Source organism: Pristiophorus japonicus, chromosome 10, assembly GCF_044704955.1.
Source record: "Pristiophorus japonicus isolate sPriJap1 chromosome 10, sPriJap1.hap1, whole genome shotgun sequence".
Taxonomy (NCBI): Eukaryota; Metazoa; Chordata; class Chondrichthyes; family Pristiophoridae; genus Pristiophorus; species Pristiophorus japonicus.
The window spans coordinates 42,387,692-42,404,348 of record NC_091986.1 but is presented as its reverse complement, the minus strand read 5'-3'; the positions used below and the strand labels follow the sequence as shown (position 1 = coordinate 42,404,348).

The window sequence follows — 16,657 nt, the reverse complement described above, 5'->3', positions numbered from 1 at the left end:
ATGCACTTTTGAATGCTCTGAAAGTGAAGGAAAACTAGGTTTTTGATGAACTTTGAACACACACAGCTATTGCATAATGTACCTCAGCCCAGTTCACAACATGAATCGAGGATGAATTTCAATGCAACTTTTGGAGCACTAAAAAGGAGCGCTAAGTTCTTTTTTGCATTTAATTTTCAAAGGTTCTGGCTCAGTGTAAGTTGTGGTGGGTGGAACAAATTATAGCATAACAAAATATAAAACATTTTTTTAAGCACTATTTCTAGCCATAGATCCGATCCAAGTTGTGCGCTTTGTTCCTGTGTAGAGTATGATTTGAGAATCAAAATATAGCTCTTGGCATTCTTTAACCCGCAACTGTATATTCATTCAAGGTTCAGTAGAGATGCAGTTAAGGGGAAGCTAGATAAGTATTTGAGGGAGTAAGGAATAGAAGGTTGTCTTGATGGCGTTGGGTGAAGATGAGTGGGAGGAGACTCGTGTGGAGCATAAATACTGGGACTTGGGCCGAATGGCCTATTTCTGTGCTGTACATTCCATGTAACACGCAATGTCCAGTATTACCGTGTTCTTTTTTCAGTGTATCAAGACCTACAACTCTGATTGGCATCTCGTTCACTACAAGTATGAAGACTACTCGGGAGACTTCAGGCAGCTGCCAAAGTGAGTGAATTATTTTCTCACTAATACTTTGTCTTTTTGAAGTAAAACCTTTTCAAGTTTAAAAATAGAGTCTCGCCTTCACCGCTGTATTTAAATATCATGAATTACAAAGAGTTTAACATTTTGAATCCTATCTAATTTCATGGATTAGTAGATTTTCAAACAGTGAAAGAACTGACTCAATAGAATTACTGTAGTGTACTGAATTAATGTCAGTTGAACTAACGTCATTATTTCCCATAGTTTCACTGATTAATTGTCCATATGCGACTGTTTAGAAGTTTGCTTGCTTCTTCCTCCTCTGTAACATTGCCCGACTCCAAACCTGCCTCAGCTCATCTGCTGAAACCCTCACCCATGCCTTTGTTTGACTCCTCCAAAGTACTCCTGGCCGGCCTCCCACATTCTACCCTACATAAACTTGTGCTAATCTAAAACTTGACTGCTGATATCCTAACTCGAGGGATTGCTGCACAACAGAGGTGCCACCTTTCGGATGAGACGTTAAACCGAGGCCCCGTCTGTTCTCTCGGGTGGACGTAAAAGATCCCATGGCACTATTTCAAAGAAGAGCAGAGCAGTTATCCCAGGTGTACTGGCCAATATTTATCCCTCAATCAACAACTAAAACAGATTATCTGGTCATTATCACATTGCTGTTTGTGGGAGCTTGCTGTGCGCAAATTGGCTGCCGCGTTTCTCACATTACAACAGTGATTACAATTCAAAAGTACTTCATTGGCTGTAAAGCGCTTTGTGAAGTCCGGTGGTCATGAAAGACGCTTTATAAATGCGTCTTTTTCTTATTAACATCAACCTGTTGCTCTTGAAAGCTTTCACTTTAGTTGTATCCAGAGTTCGAACATTTTTTTTAAACGTAGGTATTGATAAATGGCCAGAAAGCTACACCTACCAATTCTATTTTAATATGTATGTTGAGATGGTATTGCTTGATAGCCCATCAGTTAAACTGGTTATAAGTTCCTGTGCAGAATGGTCTGCAGTGTAAAAATGGGCTTTCTGTTCAAGTCTGCTCTCCATTACATCAAAAGGACACTATTTGCGCAATATTTTGGAAATTAAGGGATATAGGGATCGGGCGGGAAGGTGGAGTTGGGATCGAAGATCAGGCTCGAGGGGCCGTATGGCCTACTCCTATTCCTGCTCCTAATTCTTATGTTCTTAACATCACAACAGTGCCAGTGTGTGAACCTGGCCTCTGTTTGTGCAGTAACACAAGAGTTATTAGGTTGCATCGCAAAAAAGAAAGAAAGACGCACATTTATACAGCGACTTTCATGACCGTAGGAAGTCCCAAACCACTTTACAGCCAGCGAAGTACTTTTTGAAGTGTGGTCACTGTTGCAATGCAGGAAATGCAGCAGCTTATTGTGCCCAGCAATGTGATAATGAGCAGATATTTGTTTTAGTGATATTGATTAATTGAGGGATAAATATTGGCCAGGACACCGGGGATAACTCCCCTGCCCTTCTTTGAAATAGTGCCATGGGATCTTTTACGTCCACCTGAGAGAGCAGACCTCAGTTTAACATCTCATACAAAAGACTGCACCTCTGACAGTACAGCACTCCCTCAGCACTGCACTGGAGCGACAGCCCAGTGTTTGTGCTCAAGTGTCTGGAGCGGGACTTGAACCCACAACTTTCCGACTCAGAGGAGAGGTGCTATCAACTGAGCCATGGATAACATGAGATTTTTTTTTTTTAAACTGTTGTACCATAAGGACATCAGAACTTTTAAGAAGCGGGAAAGACCATTAAGCCGAATGAGCCAGATTCTGTTTGATAGGTTTTTAAATGTGCCAGAATTTGTACAGTACAGATGAGTAAAGTGGGTTTCAGCAGATTTTCTGATCTAGCGTTGTCCTTTGTGTTAACCAGTGGCTCAGTGGACAGCTCGCTCACCTGAGTCAGAAAGTTGTGGGTTTGAGGCCCACTCCAGGGACTTGAGCACAAAAATCTAGGCTGACACTCCCAGTGCAGTGCTGAGGGAGTGACGCACTGTCGGAGGTGCCGTCTTTCGGATGAGACGTTAAACCGGGGCCCCGTCTGTTCTCTCAGGTGGACATAAAAGATCACATGGCACAATTTCGAGGAAGAGCAGGGGAACTATCCCCAGTAGTCTGACCAATATTTATCCTTCAACCATCATTAAAAAAAAACACATTATCTGGCCATTATCACATTGCTGTTGGTGGGAGCTTGCTGTGCTCAAAATTGGCTTCTGCGTTTCCCACATTACAACAGTGACTACACTTCAGAAGTACTTCATTGGCTGCAAAGCACTTTGGGACGTGTTAAGGTTGTAAAAGGCGCTATATAAATGCAAGTCTTTCTTTTACAAATTGCTGCCTTATTTTTGTTAAGTCCAGGTCTGCATTTTAGATGAGGACGATTGTTTTATATTTGGCTAATTAATGTGTGTTTTTTTTTTCACTGACAGCAAAACACCCAGACCAGAAAAGCTTCCAGTCCACATCTTTGAAGTTGATGAAGATGTTGACAAAGATGAGGTAGTTATCACGTAGTCTTCTGCTTCTCTTGTACATGAGCTACATCTGAACACAATTACAGTGGCTGTTTTGCTCTGTTTCTCCCCTCCAGCCTTGGAGTTCATCTTAACTCCAATGAATGATTGTGCACCCAAACAATTTAATTACTTGCTTTGTATATGCACAAGGCTCCTGTTATTTAGTGCTCACTCAAATCCAATGGGCTAAATCTTGCTGGAGTGGGGCATGTCGCAGTGCGTCCCGTTAGTTCGATGTTTCCCTCACCCTTCAGCTTTGTAACTTGCTGGCAGTGCGAGTTGATAACGGTGCGGCGAGGGACCAACAGTCTATCTCCTTAACCCATGAGATTTAAGGATTGAGAAAGAAACAGAGGAATGCCGGAGAAGGAAATTTGGTGAATTAGAGTCACATCAGGCACATAAAGAGAAATAAAGAGAGGGAAAGAAAGATTGAATTAAGAGAGAGAGAGAAAACATAACAATTAAAAGCAGTCGTAGGCCATTCGACCCCTCGAGCCTGCTCCACTATTCAGTAAGATCATGGCTGATCTTCGACCTTAACTCCACTTTCCTGCCCGATCGCCAGATCCCTTCATTCCCCTAGAGTCCAAAAATCTATCTATCTCAGCCTTGAATATACTCAACGATTCAGCATCCACAGCCCTCTGGGGTAGAGAATTCCAAAGATCCACAACCCACTGAGTAAAGAAATTCCTTTTCATCTGTGTCTTAAATGGCCGACCCTTTATCCTGAGACAACATTTAGGGTTCAGCTTAGTTCCCCTGGTTCTAGACACTCCAGCTAGGCGAAGCAACTTCTCAGCATCTCCCCGGTCAATCCCCCTCACAATCTTGTATCTTTCAATGAGGTCACCTCTCATTTTCCTAAACTCCAGAGACTATAGGTCTATTTTACGCAATCTCTCCTCATAAGACAGCCCTCTCATTCCAGGAATTAATCTAATTAACCTTTGTTGCATCGCGCCTAAGGCAAGTATGTCCTTTCTCAGATAAGGAGACCAAAACTGTGCACAGTACTCCAGGTGTGGTCTCACCTGTACAATTGTAGCAAGACTTCCTTACTCTTATACTCCAACACCCTGCAATAAAGGACAACATGTCACTTGTCTCAATTGATTGCTGTACCTGCTTGCTAGCTTTCTGTGTTTCGTGTACAAGGGCACCCAGATCCCTCTGAACACCAATATTTCATAGTTTCTTAACATTTAAAAAATGTTCTGTTTTGCTATTCTTCCTATGAAAGTGAATAACCTCACAGTTCCCCACATTTTGGGCCAAAATTTGGCCAGGAGTTGCTCCGTTTTTTTTTTTGGAGCAACTTGATTTTTCTGGAGTATCTTAAAAATCCCCATTCTGCACATTTAATTTGTGCCAGTGTAAGTGAGTTAGTTAGGATTTTTTTTAGTTTCATTTTTTTTTCCAAAAGAGGGCATTACCAGCCACACACACAACCCTTGCGGAGAGTTAAGAAATCAGCGTAGGTAGCCAGAGATAGGGGGCTGAAGGGAAGCACAGAGGACCTTGCAGAGCACTAAACACCTTCACAACAACATTCAAGAAGCATAAAAACCATCACTAATAAATAAAAAATAAATAAATAAAAAATAAAACTTAAGTCCTAGCTGCTGAACTCGGCCCCCCGAGGGACTGGACTTCTCTCCAGGGAAAACTTAATCAGTGTTGGGTCAGAACGATTTGACATGTGCCCACACAAAATGCGACGTTCTCTCCACACTGCTGCCAGCTGGCCCATGTTTTATCGGGGGGTGCTGTTGAAGGTTATCGATTCGCCCCTTCGGCCAGGGATAGGGGCGGCGAGCATCTGGTCGGCTCGCAGCCTACAGGATGCGCTGGGAGGGCGAGGAACTACTGTGCTTGTGCGCAGACTCCACTGCGCATGCGGACAGCTGCCGGCACCGTTTTCGGCGCAGAGCTGTAGCTCCGCCCCCCCCCCCCCCCCCCCCCCCCGAGAAATGCCGCGCCGAGACCAGGGGCACACAGCAGAGCGGCCAGAATCGTTAGTAAGTTTTTTGCCGCCGTTTTGAGCGCACAAAGTTGCCGCGTCTCGGGAGAGTATGCCGGAAAAAGGGGTTGGGGAAATTTGGGCCCCATATTCCATCTGTCAGCGTCTTCCCCAATCACGTAACCCGTCTATATCCCTTTGCAGCCTCTTTGCATTCTCCTCACAGCTTGCGTTCTCACCTCGCTTTGTATCCCACAATAGTTTTGAAAAGCTTGGATGTGCTTCTTGGACTCTGAGTGAACTTCCACAGTTGTAGAAGATTGTATCCTGCTTTATGCATTAATGTTTCCATAATTTAAAATCGTATGATTGCTGGAGTACAGTGTACACTCCTGGGCACAGCACTTTCGAAAGGATATATTGACCTTGGAAGAAGTGCAGTGCAGATTCACCAGAATGTGACCAGGGCTCCAAGGGTTTGATCATGAGGAGAGATTACATCAACCAGGCTTGTATTCCCTGGAATATAGCAGGTTAAGGGGTGATTTGATTGTGGTTTATTAGGAATTGAAAGGAATTGGTAGGGCAGATGGAGGGAAACTGTTTCCGCTGGAGAGGGAGGCTTAGGTCAAGGGGATATAACCTTAAAATCGGAGCCAGGCCATTCAGGAGAGAAGTTCGGAAACATTTGTTCATGCAAAGGGTGGTAGAAGTGTGGAGCACTGTCTCAAAAAGCAGTAGATGCCAGCTCAATTTTAAGTCAGCGATGGATAGGTTTTTGCAAGACGGGTATAAAAGGATGTGGAGCCCAGGAGGATGGCCGGAGTTTGGATACAGGTCAGCCATGATCTAATTGAATGGCGGAACAGGCTCGCGGGGCTGAGGGGCCTCCTCCTGTTCCTATTTACTGGAAGTCTTTGAAGATAGAGATGTCCGCTACCAACAAGGACGTTGATCCCTTTTCCTTTTTTTGAGGAACTGTGAGTATGAATAGATAATGCAAAACTCTTGTCTTGTAAAACTTGCTATCCAAGTCTCTGTGTTAGGTTCAGGAAAAGGCTCCCAAACCGAACTACAGCGAGTGCTCCCAAAGTAATAGGGTGTGGTAATGTGGCATCCAGCAATTCAGTTCAACACATCCGAAAGTTCACTGTGTGTGTGTATACTTTATATGTTGTACTTTATCAGCTGAGATTCCTGTGGTTCTCTCATTTTGTTATACTTAATCTTTCCTCTGCACTGTGGTCTCCCTCCTCTGTATTTTTATGTCATGGAACACACCCAGCAGTCTGGCCGGTATCTTGCGCAAGCCCATCTGCATGTAATAAGGATGAGGTTGGAGGTTTTAATGTGCTAAATTTGTTAACTTGTGGCAACTCTTGATGGTAAAAGTTAGAAAGGGTCTTGATAGAGTAAATAAGGAGACCGCTATTTCCACTGGCGGGAGGGTTGGTAACCAGAGGACTCCGAGTTAAGGCGCTAGGCCAAATAACCAGAGGGGAATTTCTTCTCGGCAGTGAGTTGTTGTGATCTGGAATGCACTGCCTGAAAAGATGGTGGAAGCAGATTCAATAGTAACTTTCAAAAGGGAATTGGACAAATACTTGAAAAGGAAAATGCAGGGCGATGTGGATAGGACAGAGGGAGTGGGACTAATTGGATCGCTCTTCCCAAGAGCCAGCACAGGCACGATGGGCCGAATGGCCCCTCCATGTTGTACGATCCTATGAAACAATTGTTTGAGAGAAAGTAATATCTAGCTGTCAAATCTCATTTAATACAATAGCTCTCCCATTAGGCATGTAATCAGTGAAGGGAACTCCTCCAGGGAACAGGGCAGAACGTTGGCCCAGCTGTGTGCCTGCCAGTGGCTATTGTTTTGTTGTCTGTACATCGAGGGGGCGAAATTGCCCCCTTTTTATAGCCCCGTTAGCCCCTCCGGAGGGGCGTTAGCGGGGCGCGGATCCGTTTTCGCCGTGGGGAGGGGGTTGCTTCTGCCTCCTGGGAGGTTTTGGAGGCGGTGATCCGGCAGTGCGTGCCCCGTGGTTAGCGCCCCGGGCAACCGGCGATGATGTCATCGCGTGCACAGCGACCCCCTCACTGTCCCGCGCTGACCTCTTAACGCTCTGTGGGGGAAATTGCCAACACCAGCTTCGCGGGTCGTGAAACTGGCGGACATCGGCTCTCGGGACGCTGTTTAAAGCAGAGGCCTGCAGCTCCCTGGGCTGACGGCCCTATTTGTCGGCCGACTCACGGGTCAGCTCAACCATGGTGGCCCTAACATGGTCCGGGCCGCCATCGTGCAGCCCGGCACTCCGTCTTGGGTGCCGGCCCGATATCGCGCTGGTCTGCTGGCCCAGTGACAGCCAACAAAGGGCCATGCAGAGTACGCCGCGGACCTGCCCTTTAATCCAAGGAACATCCGCGTAGCGTTGGACTCAGCGCCCCAGTAGCGTCCCGGGTCCTGACCCTACAGGAAGCGGAATGCCGGAGACGGCGCTCCACTTCCTTGGAGAGGCCTAAGGCCTAATTCCGCGTCGGAAGCGGGACTTCCTGGCTGGGCGATGAAGTCCCGACCCAGAAGATTACCCCCCACCCAATCGTGGCATGGGCCCCCCCCTTAACGGCACGGACAGCAACTGAATATAATTCAATTAGAATTTTTAATGGCAAGAATGATTTGGAATCTACAACACTTCAACATCCTTGCAGTTCAAATGTCATTTATCTCTCCGCAGTCACTTAAGCGTGAGGTAATGTGTACTCTGGTGCCGGTTTATTTGACACAGCTCAGGATAATCAGCGCGGAATCGAAAAAAACTAAAAACTGCTGATGATCAAATAATTAGTCTCCACTAAAGTATAAAATAAATAGCTTTAGTGGTTGGATAATCTGTCAGGCTTTGTACAAAATGACCTGCACAATATTTCGATTTTGAGTCGATCTGGTGACTTGCCTTTGAAAATATCACATACAATAATTGTTTTATTGAATAGGCTAAAACTATGTTGGGGAAAGAATTGTTTAGAAAAACATAAACATTGAGGATTATAAATCTTTGTCCTTGAAACTATAAAGTTAGACCTTATACAGCCGGACTTTGATGATGTGCCAGTCCTTTGCTGGCACAGTTTATAGGATTAGTCTCAAAGTTAAAACCCTTGTAAATGTAATTGAAATCTTCAGTGCTTTGCGAGCAGATTTTTTTCTCAATTAAAAATAACCGCAAACGTTCAAATGATCTGATTTTATGCAGAGATGGATTCTGTATGCAGGCTGTGACGCATGCTTTGCCAGATTTCCCTGTTGGCACAATTCAAGCGTGCTGGCCCGACACTCTCTTCTGCTCCCTTCCTGTCTGGGTTCATTAAGCAAATGCAACATGTCTTGTGTTACTGACCCATATAGAACACCACGTTTCCAGGTCCAATCTCGGTTCAAAGAGAGAAACTATTTCCTCTGGTGGGTGGGCCCAGAACAAGGGGGCAGAACCTTAAAATTCGAGCCAGGCTGTCCAGGGATGAAGTCAAGAAAATAAATTTCTCATAATTTGTGTCCTGATTTTGGGGGCAGAATCAGATTCAGTTGTGATGAACTCCATGGATCAATAGTTCATTGACTCTCGCTTTAGCCTCGCACGTCAAGTATGGTACTTGAATGTGGTTCTGGAGGGCCACTGTTACTTTATAAAAAATCTGCCCTCCAGTATAAGGCTCAACTTTAGAAAATAAGCCTAATCATTAGGATGCACGGATTTGTAGAGGCACTTGTTTGAATGTGTTGCTCACTTTAAAAAAAAAAATTATGTCGAGTAATTTCAGTACCCTAAGAGCAAACCTTAAAGTTTCTGAAATAATTCTGCATGATTTGGTAAGGCTGAAGGATCCTTCTTTTCAATCTAGGATACGGCTTCTCTTGGATCACAGAAAGGAGGGATCACAAAGCAAGGGTGGCTGCACAAGGGCAACATGAACAGTGCCATCAGTGTAACCATTAGGGTAAGAGTTCTATTGCTGTTCATTGTTTCAGTTTTACATTGTACATTAAAATGGATTCTCAAAGTAGTTGCAAATATTTTACACTCTAGAAATTAATCAATGAGGCTTAGTAGCTTGGGGAAAAAAATGATGATTGGACATATCCTGGAACTCTACGGGTACAGTAGCACAGTGGTTATGTTACTGCACTAGTAATCCAGAGGCCTGGACTAATGATCCGGACACACGAGTTCAAATCCCACCACAGCAGCTGGGCGAATTTAAATTCAATTAATTAAATAAATCTGGAAAATCTGGATTGTCATGAAACCTATCTGGTTTCTTAATATCTTTTAGTGAAGGAAATCTGCCGTCCTTACTCGGTCTGGCCTATATGTGGCTCCAGACCCATGGCAATTTGGTTGACTCTTACCTGCCCTCCAAAATGCCCTAGCGAGACACTCCATTGCATCAAAGGGCAATTAAGGATGGGCAATAAATGCTGGCCTTGATAGTGATGCCCACATCCCATGAATGAATTTTTAAAAAAAGTTTAAAAACAACATTCTGCTATATGCCTGCAGCCAACATTTATCCCTTAACCTACACCGAAAAACAGATTATCTGGTCATTATCATATTGCTGTTTGTGGGAGCTTGCTGTGCACAAATTGGCTGTCACGTTTCCCACATTACAACAGTGACTGCTCTTCAAAAGTACTTCATTGGCTGGAAAGGGCTTTGGGGCGTCCTGTGATCGTGAAATGCGTCATATAAAGGCAAGCCTTTTATGTTTCACCATTCAATGTCAGTGGGAGAAATAAGCATGTTAATCGGCCTAGTCAGCCTGTTCCATGGACATCCTGTGGAATGGGGTTTGGCTAAATGAAGACAGATGGGAGCAGTGAGATATGACTGGAAGGGGCGAGCTGTGAGTTGTGCAGTCAGGAGTTGGGGTGGCGGTAGGACTGGGTCTACAGGAAGCCGGGAGCAATAACTGACAGAATAAGCTCCAGGCAGAGGAAACCGTGCCCGCCTACCTCAGAGAAAGGAGCTGCGAAAGACGCGAGCTCGGACTGGATACGATCAAAAGTGGTCAGCATAGATTGGCATCGCTTAGATGTGATGGGCAGGCACGATGGATGAAAGCGTGTCAGCAAAGTGTTGGAGGAAGTCATTGTGTGATTTGTAGGAAGTGCATGTGTGAGCACGACTTCTAGTCTTATGTATATTGAGCACTTCCTAGTTGCTGCAACACTGAACTCCATCAAAACTTGGCTTTCATGCCTCCCTGTCAGGTTTAAACTTGTCTTCCCGTGAGACCTCCCAGATTGTCAGCGTTTTTAAATACCTTTGTCAGATCTCCTCTGAACCTTCTCTGGTCCAGTGAGATGTCCTGGACTTTGCTCATACTGACAGCCTCATGGCCTGAGCATTATTTTTTATTTGATCTCTGAATGCAAAAAGAAAATAAAGGAAGATTTTCATTTTATACAGTGTCTTTCACGACCTCAGGATGTCCCAAAGTGCTTCACAGCCAGTGAAGGATTTTTTTTGAAGTGCAGTCAGTGTTGTAATGTAGGAAATGCGGCAGACAATTTGGGCACAGCAAGCTCCCACAAACAGCCATGTGACGATAACCAGATCTGTTTCTTTAGTGATGTTGGTTTCGGGATAAATATTGACCTGGGCACTGGGGAGAATTACCTTGCTCTTCGAAATAGTGCCATACGATCTTTTACGTCCACCTGAAAAGTTTAACATCCCATCGGAACGACGGCCCCTCTGACAGTACAGCACTCTCTCAGCAATGCACTAGGAGTGTCAACCTAGATTTAGTACTCAAGTCTCTGTAGTGGGACTTGAACCCACGACCTTCTGAGCCAGAGGCGAGGGTGCTGACACTGAAATGATTATCAGGCAGCAAATGCTACATAGTGCTGACCATGAACAAAACTTTTGTGCTTCACACTCTGGAACTAATTTTGTCCCCTCAGTCATTCAAGAGACGCTTTTTCCACCTGACGCAGCTTGGAGACGGTTCGTACATTCTTAATTTCTACAAAGATGAAAAAATCTCGAAGGAACCAAAGGGTTCGATCTTTCTAGACTCGTGCATGGGAGTGGTGCAGGTACAGTGGCGAGAGTTTGAAATGATTCTCTACTGCGTTTTTTTTTAAAAAGGGTCTGATTCGTGAAGAGTCGACCTCTCCATTGAGACATTGGTGCAGAATTTGCGGTCAGCGGTGAAGCGACAGCGCTCACTGCTGATCTCGAAGAAAACTGCCCACAAAGATCTTGCGATCTCTCTCTGGCGAAAACTTTAGCTTCCACCACGTGAAATTGATTGTCGAGTTATAACTAGGGGATTCCTGGCATACTGCAACAGTGACGTCATCAAGCTGTCTATGCAGCCAGTTACATTGAAGAATATTCACGGCCGGCAAAACAGGAAATGAAAAGCACTGATTACCTGCACTTTTAAAAAATGTTACAGAAAGTGAAATGAAGATTTGGACATACACATGGGGTAAAGGTAGAGACTGAAATATAAACCAAACTTAAAATCTAGTAATTTTTATCATATTAGAGAAAATTGGCACTCCACAAATATAAAAATTAGTTTTTCAGGGATAGAACATTTGTTTAGCAGGAAATACACCATTAAAATCCAGTTACACTTGTTCCAACAAGGCTTAATTTTTAATGGGGTATTTAACAGTGATATTAGTACGGAAAAGCCCAAGATTTCATCCATTCCGCTGATTCCTTCTCCCGTCTATCTGTCTCTCGCTCCCCCTCTCTCTCCCCCGCCCTCTCTCTCCCCCGCCCCCTCTCTCTCCCCCCCCGCCCTCTTTCCCCCCCCCCCCCCCCTCCCTCTCCCCCCCGGCCTCTCTCTCCCCCCCCCGCCCTCTCTCTCCCCCCCCCGGCCCTCTCTCTCTCCCCCGCCCCTTCTCTCCCCCGTCCCCTCTCTCTCTCCCCCCTGCCCTCTCTCTTCCCCCCCCCGCCCTCTCTCTCCCCCCCTCGCCCTCTCTCTTCCCCCCCCCACCCTCTCTCTCGCCCCCCGGCCCTCTCTCTCCCCCCCCTGGCCCTCTCTCTCCCCCCCGCCCCCTCTCTTCCCCCGCCCCCTCTCTTCCCCCGCCCCCTCTCTTCCCCCGCCCCCTCTCTTCCCCCGCCCCCTCTCTTCCCCCGTCCCCTCTCTCTCTCCCCCCCTGCCCTCTCTCTCCCCCCCTGCCCTCTCTCTCCCCCCCCTGCCCTCTCTCTCCCCCCCCCCCCCCCGGCCCTCTCTCTCCCCCCCCCCCGGCCCTCTCTTCCCCCCCCCCCCCCCCCCCCGGGCCCTCTCTCTCCCCCACCGGCCCTCTCCCCCCCCCCCCCCCCCGGCCCGCTCTCCCCCCCCCCCCCCCCGGCCCTCTCTCCCCCCCACCGGCCCTCTCTCCCCCCCACCGGCCCTCTCTCTCCCCCCCCGGCCCTCTCTCCCCCCCCCCCCGGCTCTCTCTCTCTCCTCCCGGCTCTCTCTTCTTCCCCCCCCCACCCGGCCCTCTCTCTCCCCTCCCGGCCCTCTCTCTCCCTCCCCCCGGCCCTCTCTCTCCCCTCCCGGCCCTCTCTCTCCCCTCCCGGCCCCCTCTCTCCCCCCCCGGCCCCCTCTCTCCCCCCCCCGGCCCTCTCTCTTCCCCCCCCCCCCCCCCCCGGCCCTCTTTCTTCTCTTCCCCCCCCCCCCCCTTGGCCCTCTCTTCCCCCCCCGGCCCTCTCTCTCCCCCTCGCCCCCCTCCCCCCCCCCCCGGCCCTCTCTCTCTCCCCCCCGGCCCTCTCTTTCCCCCCCCCCGGCCCTCTCTCGTCCCCCCCCCCGGCCCTCTCTCTCTCCCCCCCGCCCCCTCTGTCTCCCCACACCTGCCCCCTCTGTCCCACCCACCCCGTCCGTCCCCTTTGTCTCATTGCCCCCCCCCCCGGTCCCGTCTGGCTCCCCCCCCTCCCCCCCGTCCCCTCTGTCTTCCCCCCATCCCCCCGCCCCCTCTGTCTCCCCCGCCCCCTCTCTATCTTCTCCGCCCCCTCTCTTTCTCCCCCCTTCTCCCTTTCCTCGCCCTCCTTCTCTCTTTCTTCCCCCCCCCCCCTTCTCCTCAACTCTCTCTTTCTGTCTCTCCACCCTCGCGCTCTCTTTCTCTCCCTCCCCCCCCTGCTCTTCTCCCCCCTTCTCCTCAACTCTCTCTTTCTGTCTCTCCTCCCTCGCGCTCTCGTTCTCTCCCTCCCTCCCCCTGCTCTTCTCTAAGATTAAATTTGCTAGGTTACAGCAGCTTCTCAATTGATTAATACAGTATTCATAACTGCTATTGTGAATGTAGCCAGCAGGAAAAAACCACTGTGGTCAAGACCACAAGCTGATGAGCTAATCCCCGGACTGCCCAGATTTACAAAGCAGAAATCTGCATTCTACAGATAGCGATGAAGTCTGCAAACCATTATCATTCCTAGAAAGCAAACAAACACAGTTCCTCACAGGATCATTGGAATCCCAGTCTATTCTGTAGCATCCCTAAAAAGATGCAATGCGAACAGCTTGTATTTTACATTGGTCTGACTAAAGAGTTGGCTTTACATGGTTGAATAGGTTGTCCAATGTGTATCTGAGAAAGTCCTAAGCTGAAATGTATGATTTCTCATAGAAGTCTTGGATAATGGAGTAAGTCTTTTCTGGTTGCAAGTTTCTGAGTTATTTGGACCTCAAGGGCCAGGAACTCCCCAGTTGTATTGTGCACTGTGGTCTTATTGAGCCGTGTTGCGTCTTTTCCCAAGCCACCAACTCCATCCCTCTCCCTGCCACTGCCTGAGGCTGATCCAGACCGTTCACAAGCTTGGTGTCCTCTTTGACCCTGAGCTGAGCTTCCGACCAAATGTCTGCTCCATCGATAAGACCGCCTACTGCCACCTTCATAATATCGCCCGTCTCCGCCCCTGCCTCAGCTCATCTGCTGCTGAAACTTTCATCCTTGCCTTTGTTACCTCTCGACTTGACTATTCCCATGCTCTCCTGGCTGGCCTCCCCTGTTCCACCCTCAGTAAACTTGAGCTCATCCAAAACTCGCCTGCCCCTGTGTCCTAACTCGCACCAAGTCCCATTCATCTATCCACCCCTGTGCTTGCTGACCTACATTGGCTCCCGGTCCGGCAACGCTTCGATTTAAAAATTCTCATCCTTGTTTTTCAATCCCTCCATGGCCTCGCCCCTCTAACCTCCTCTGACCCTTCAGCCCCCCCCCCCCCCCCCAATATCTCTGCGCTCCTCCAATTCTGGACTCTTGCGCATCCCCAATTTTCCTCACTTCACCTTTGGCGGCTGTGCCTTCAGCTGCCTGGGCCCTAAGCTCTGGAACTCCCTCCCTAAACCTCGCTACCTCTCTCTCCACCTTTAAGGTGCTCCTTTAAACCTGCCTCTTTCACCATGCTTTTGGTCATCTATTCTAATATCTCCATGTGGCTCGTTGCCATATTTTGTTTGATAATCGCTCCTGTGAAACGCCTTGAGATGTTTTATTATGTTAAAGGCGCTATATAAATACAAGTTGTTGGGGCCGAAATTCAGGGTCTGGATAAGGCCCGTTCCCGCCGTTTTGCGGTGGCCATGTGGCGGAATCGATTGGCCGCTGCAGTCGATTGGTCGCCATGAAGCAAATTCAGGTCGGGGATTTTTCGGGCGGTCCCCACCTCCACCCTGCTACCATCGACCGCCGCAAGCCCGCGTTCAACGCGCGCACCGCCGCTCTCCCGCATCTACATCGCAATCCACCTGAAATTTACCTCCAAAAGTCGCCAAGCCGCTGCACAGTGCCCCTGACAGCCTTTTTTGTCGGGGGCACCTTGTTTTGTGAGTGTGCGGCCCGGCAACACAGTGGCCCTTCAGGGAGAGGGCGCACTGACGCGGCTGCCATGTTTATTTTTTTGCCGGTCGACTTCCCGATCTGCCAGACAGATTATTGCCTCGGGTTCGGCCGGGCCGCAAACAGGCAGCCTGGCACCCCCTCTTAGGTGCCTGGCTGCCGGCCAGGCCGAAACCCTCCCTGGTGGCCCAGTGTCCGAACTTACAAATTCACCGATTCTCTCCCCTTTAAATGATGGGAGATACGTGGTGACGCAGACGCGCAGTGATGTCATGACCGTGGCGGAGACTCGGCCCCACCCCAACTTCCGGCACTTACCACCGCACTTCCGCCCCCATTATGACCGACTTCCGGTCCGAGGCAAAAAAAAACTTCAAAGTGGAGACAATCGATCGGCAGCCCGCCTCATTGCACCCGGCGGTAAAAACTTAAAAAAAAAGGTAGGTGCGCCAGGTTTGTGGCAAGCCTGAATTTCGGCCCCGTTAGTTCTTAATGCTTTTTGAAAAAAGTGAACAAGTCAGCTTTCTGTTTTGCAGAATAATAAAATACGACGGTTCGCCTTTGAACTGAAGATGCAAGACAAGAGTAGTTACCTATTGGCCGCTGATGGTGACCAAGAAATGGAAGAGTGGGTTGGATCGCTGAAGAAAATCCTTCAAAGTACTTTTGAAGCTGCCATGCAGGAGAAGAGAAATGGCGAGTCACTGGAGAGTGAGTTTGATTCAAGTCCTACTTTGCCAGGTCTGGATGCCTGGTTGTTTGTGCCGTTGCTTCCCCAGGTGACAGACGGGATAAAGCTGGTCCTGGTTTGTAATGGCGCAAAGCACTTGCCCAAGAAATTGGTGATGTGTACGTGCATTGTAGATATCACTGAGCAATGACGTGAGTTAACTTCAATCGAATTGAAAAGTAGGGTATCTGCCCCTGTATCGAACCTTGGTCAGACCACACGTAGAGTACTGCCTACAGTTCTGGTTGCCATATTATAAAAAGGATATGGAGAAGGTGCATAGAAAATTTACAAGGATGTTACCAGAAATGCGAGGGTATACATATCAGGAAAGGATGAATAGGCTGGGTCTCTTTTCTCTTGAAAAAAGAAGGCTGAGGGGTGACCTATAGAGCTCTTTAAAATCATGAAAGCTTTTGAGTGGATACAGCGAGAGTGTTTCCACTTGTGGGGAAGAGCATAACTAGAGGCCATCAATATAAGATAGTCACCAAGAAATCCAATCGGGAATTCAGAAGAAACTTATTTACCCAAAGAGTGGTGAGAATGTGGAACTCGCTACCACAGGGAATGGTTGAAGCGAATAGTATAGATGCATTTAAGGGGAGGCTAGACAAGCATATGAGGGAGAAGGGAATAGAAGGTTATGCTGATAGATTTAGATGAGGAAAGACGGGAGGAGGCTGGAGTGGAGCATAAACGCCAACATGGACTGGTTGGGCTGAATGGCCTGTTGCTGTGTCATATATCCTATGTAATCCTGTGTAAACCTGCACCATGGCTCTTGAATGCTCTGTGGTGTTTGGTTGAAAGAAACAAAATGAGAGAAATTGTGCTCCTGACATACCGGGGGCATCAGTCGTGAGACTCATTGACCCGGCTGAATCAGGTGGGGGCCGA

At 48.1% G+C, this 16,657-nt stretch overlaps 1 protein-coding gene across 5 annotated transcripts in view; it reads left to right on the top strand.

The window, feature by feature from the left end:
- The window catches only part of LOC139274972 (dedicator of cytokinesis protein 9-like), a 455,604-nt gene that overhangs the window by 206,607 nt on the left and 232,340 nt on the right, over nucleotides 1-16,657 (top strand). For all 5 annotated transcript variants that reach the window (XM_070891774.1, XM_070891771.1, XM_070891772.1 and 2 more), the window contains 5 exons: nucleotides 581-663; nucleotides 3,128-3,197; nucleotides 9,084-9,179; nucleotides 11,155-11,289; nucleotides 15,564-15,738. In XM_070891774.1, coding sequence (XP_070747875.1) covers nucleotides 581-663; nucleotides 3,128-3,197; nucleotides 9,084-9,179; nucleotides 11,155-11,289; nucleotides 15,564-15,738 — 559 coding nt within the window. The remainder of the gene's footprint in view (nucleotides 1-580; nucleotides 664-3,127; nucleotides 3,198-9,083; nucleotides 9,180-11,154; nucleotides 11,290-15,563; nucleotides 15,739-16,657) is intronic.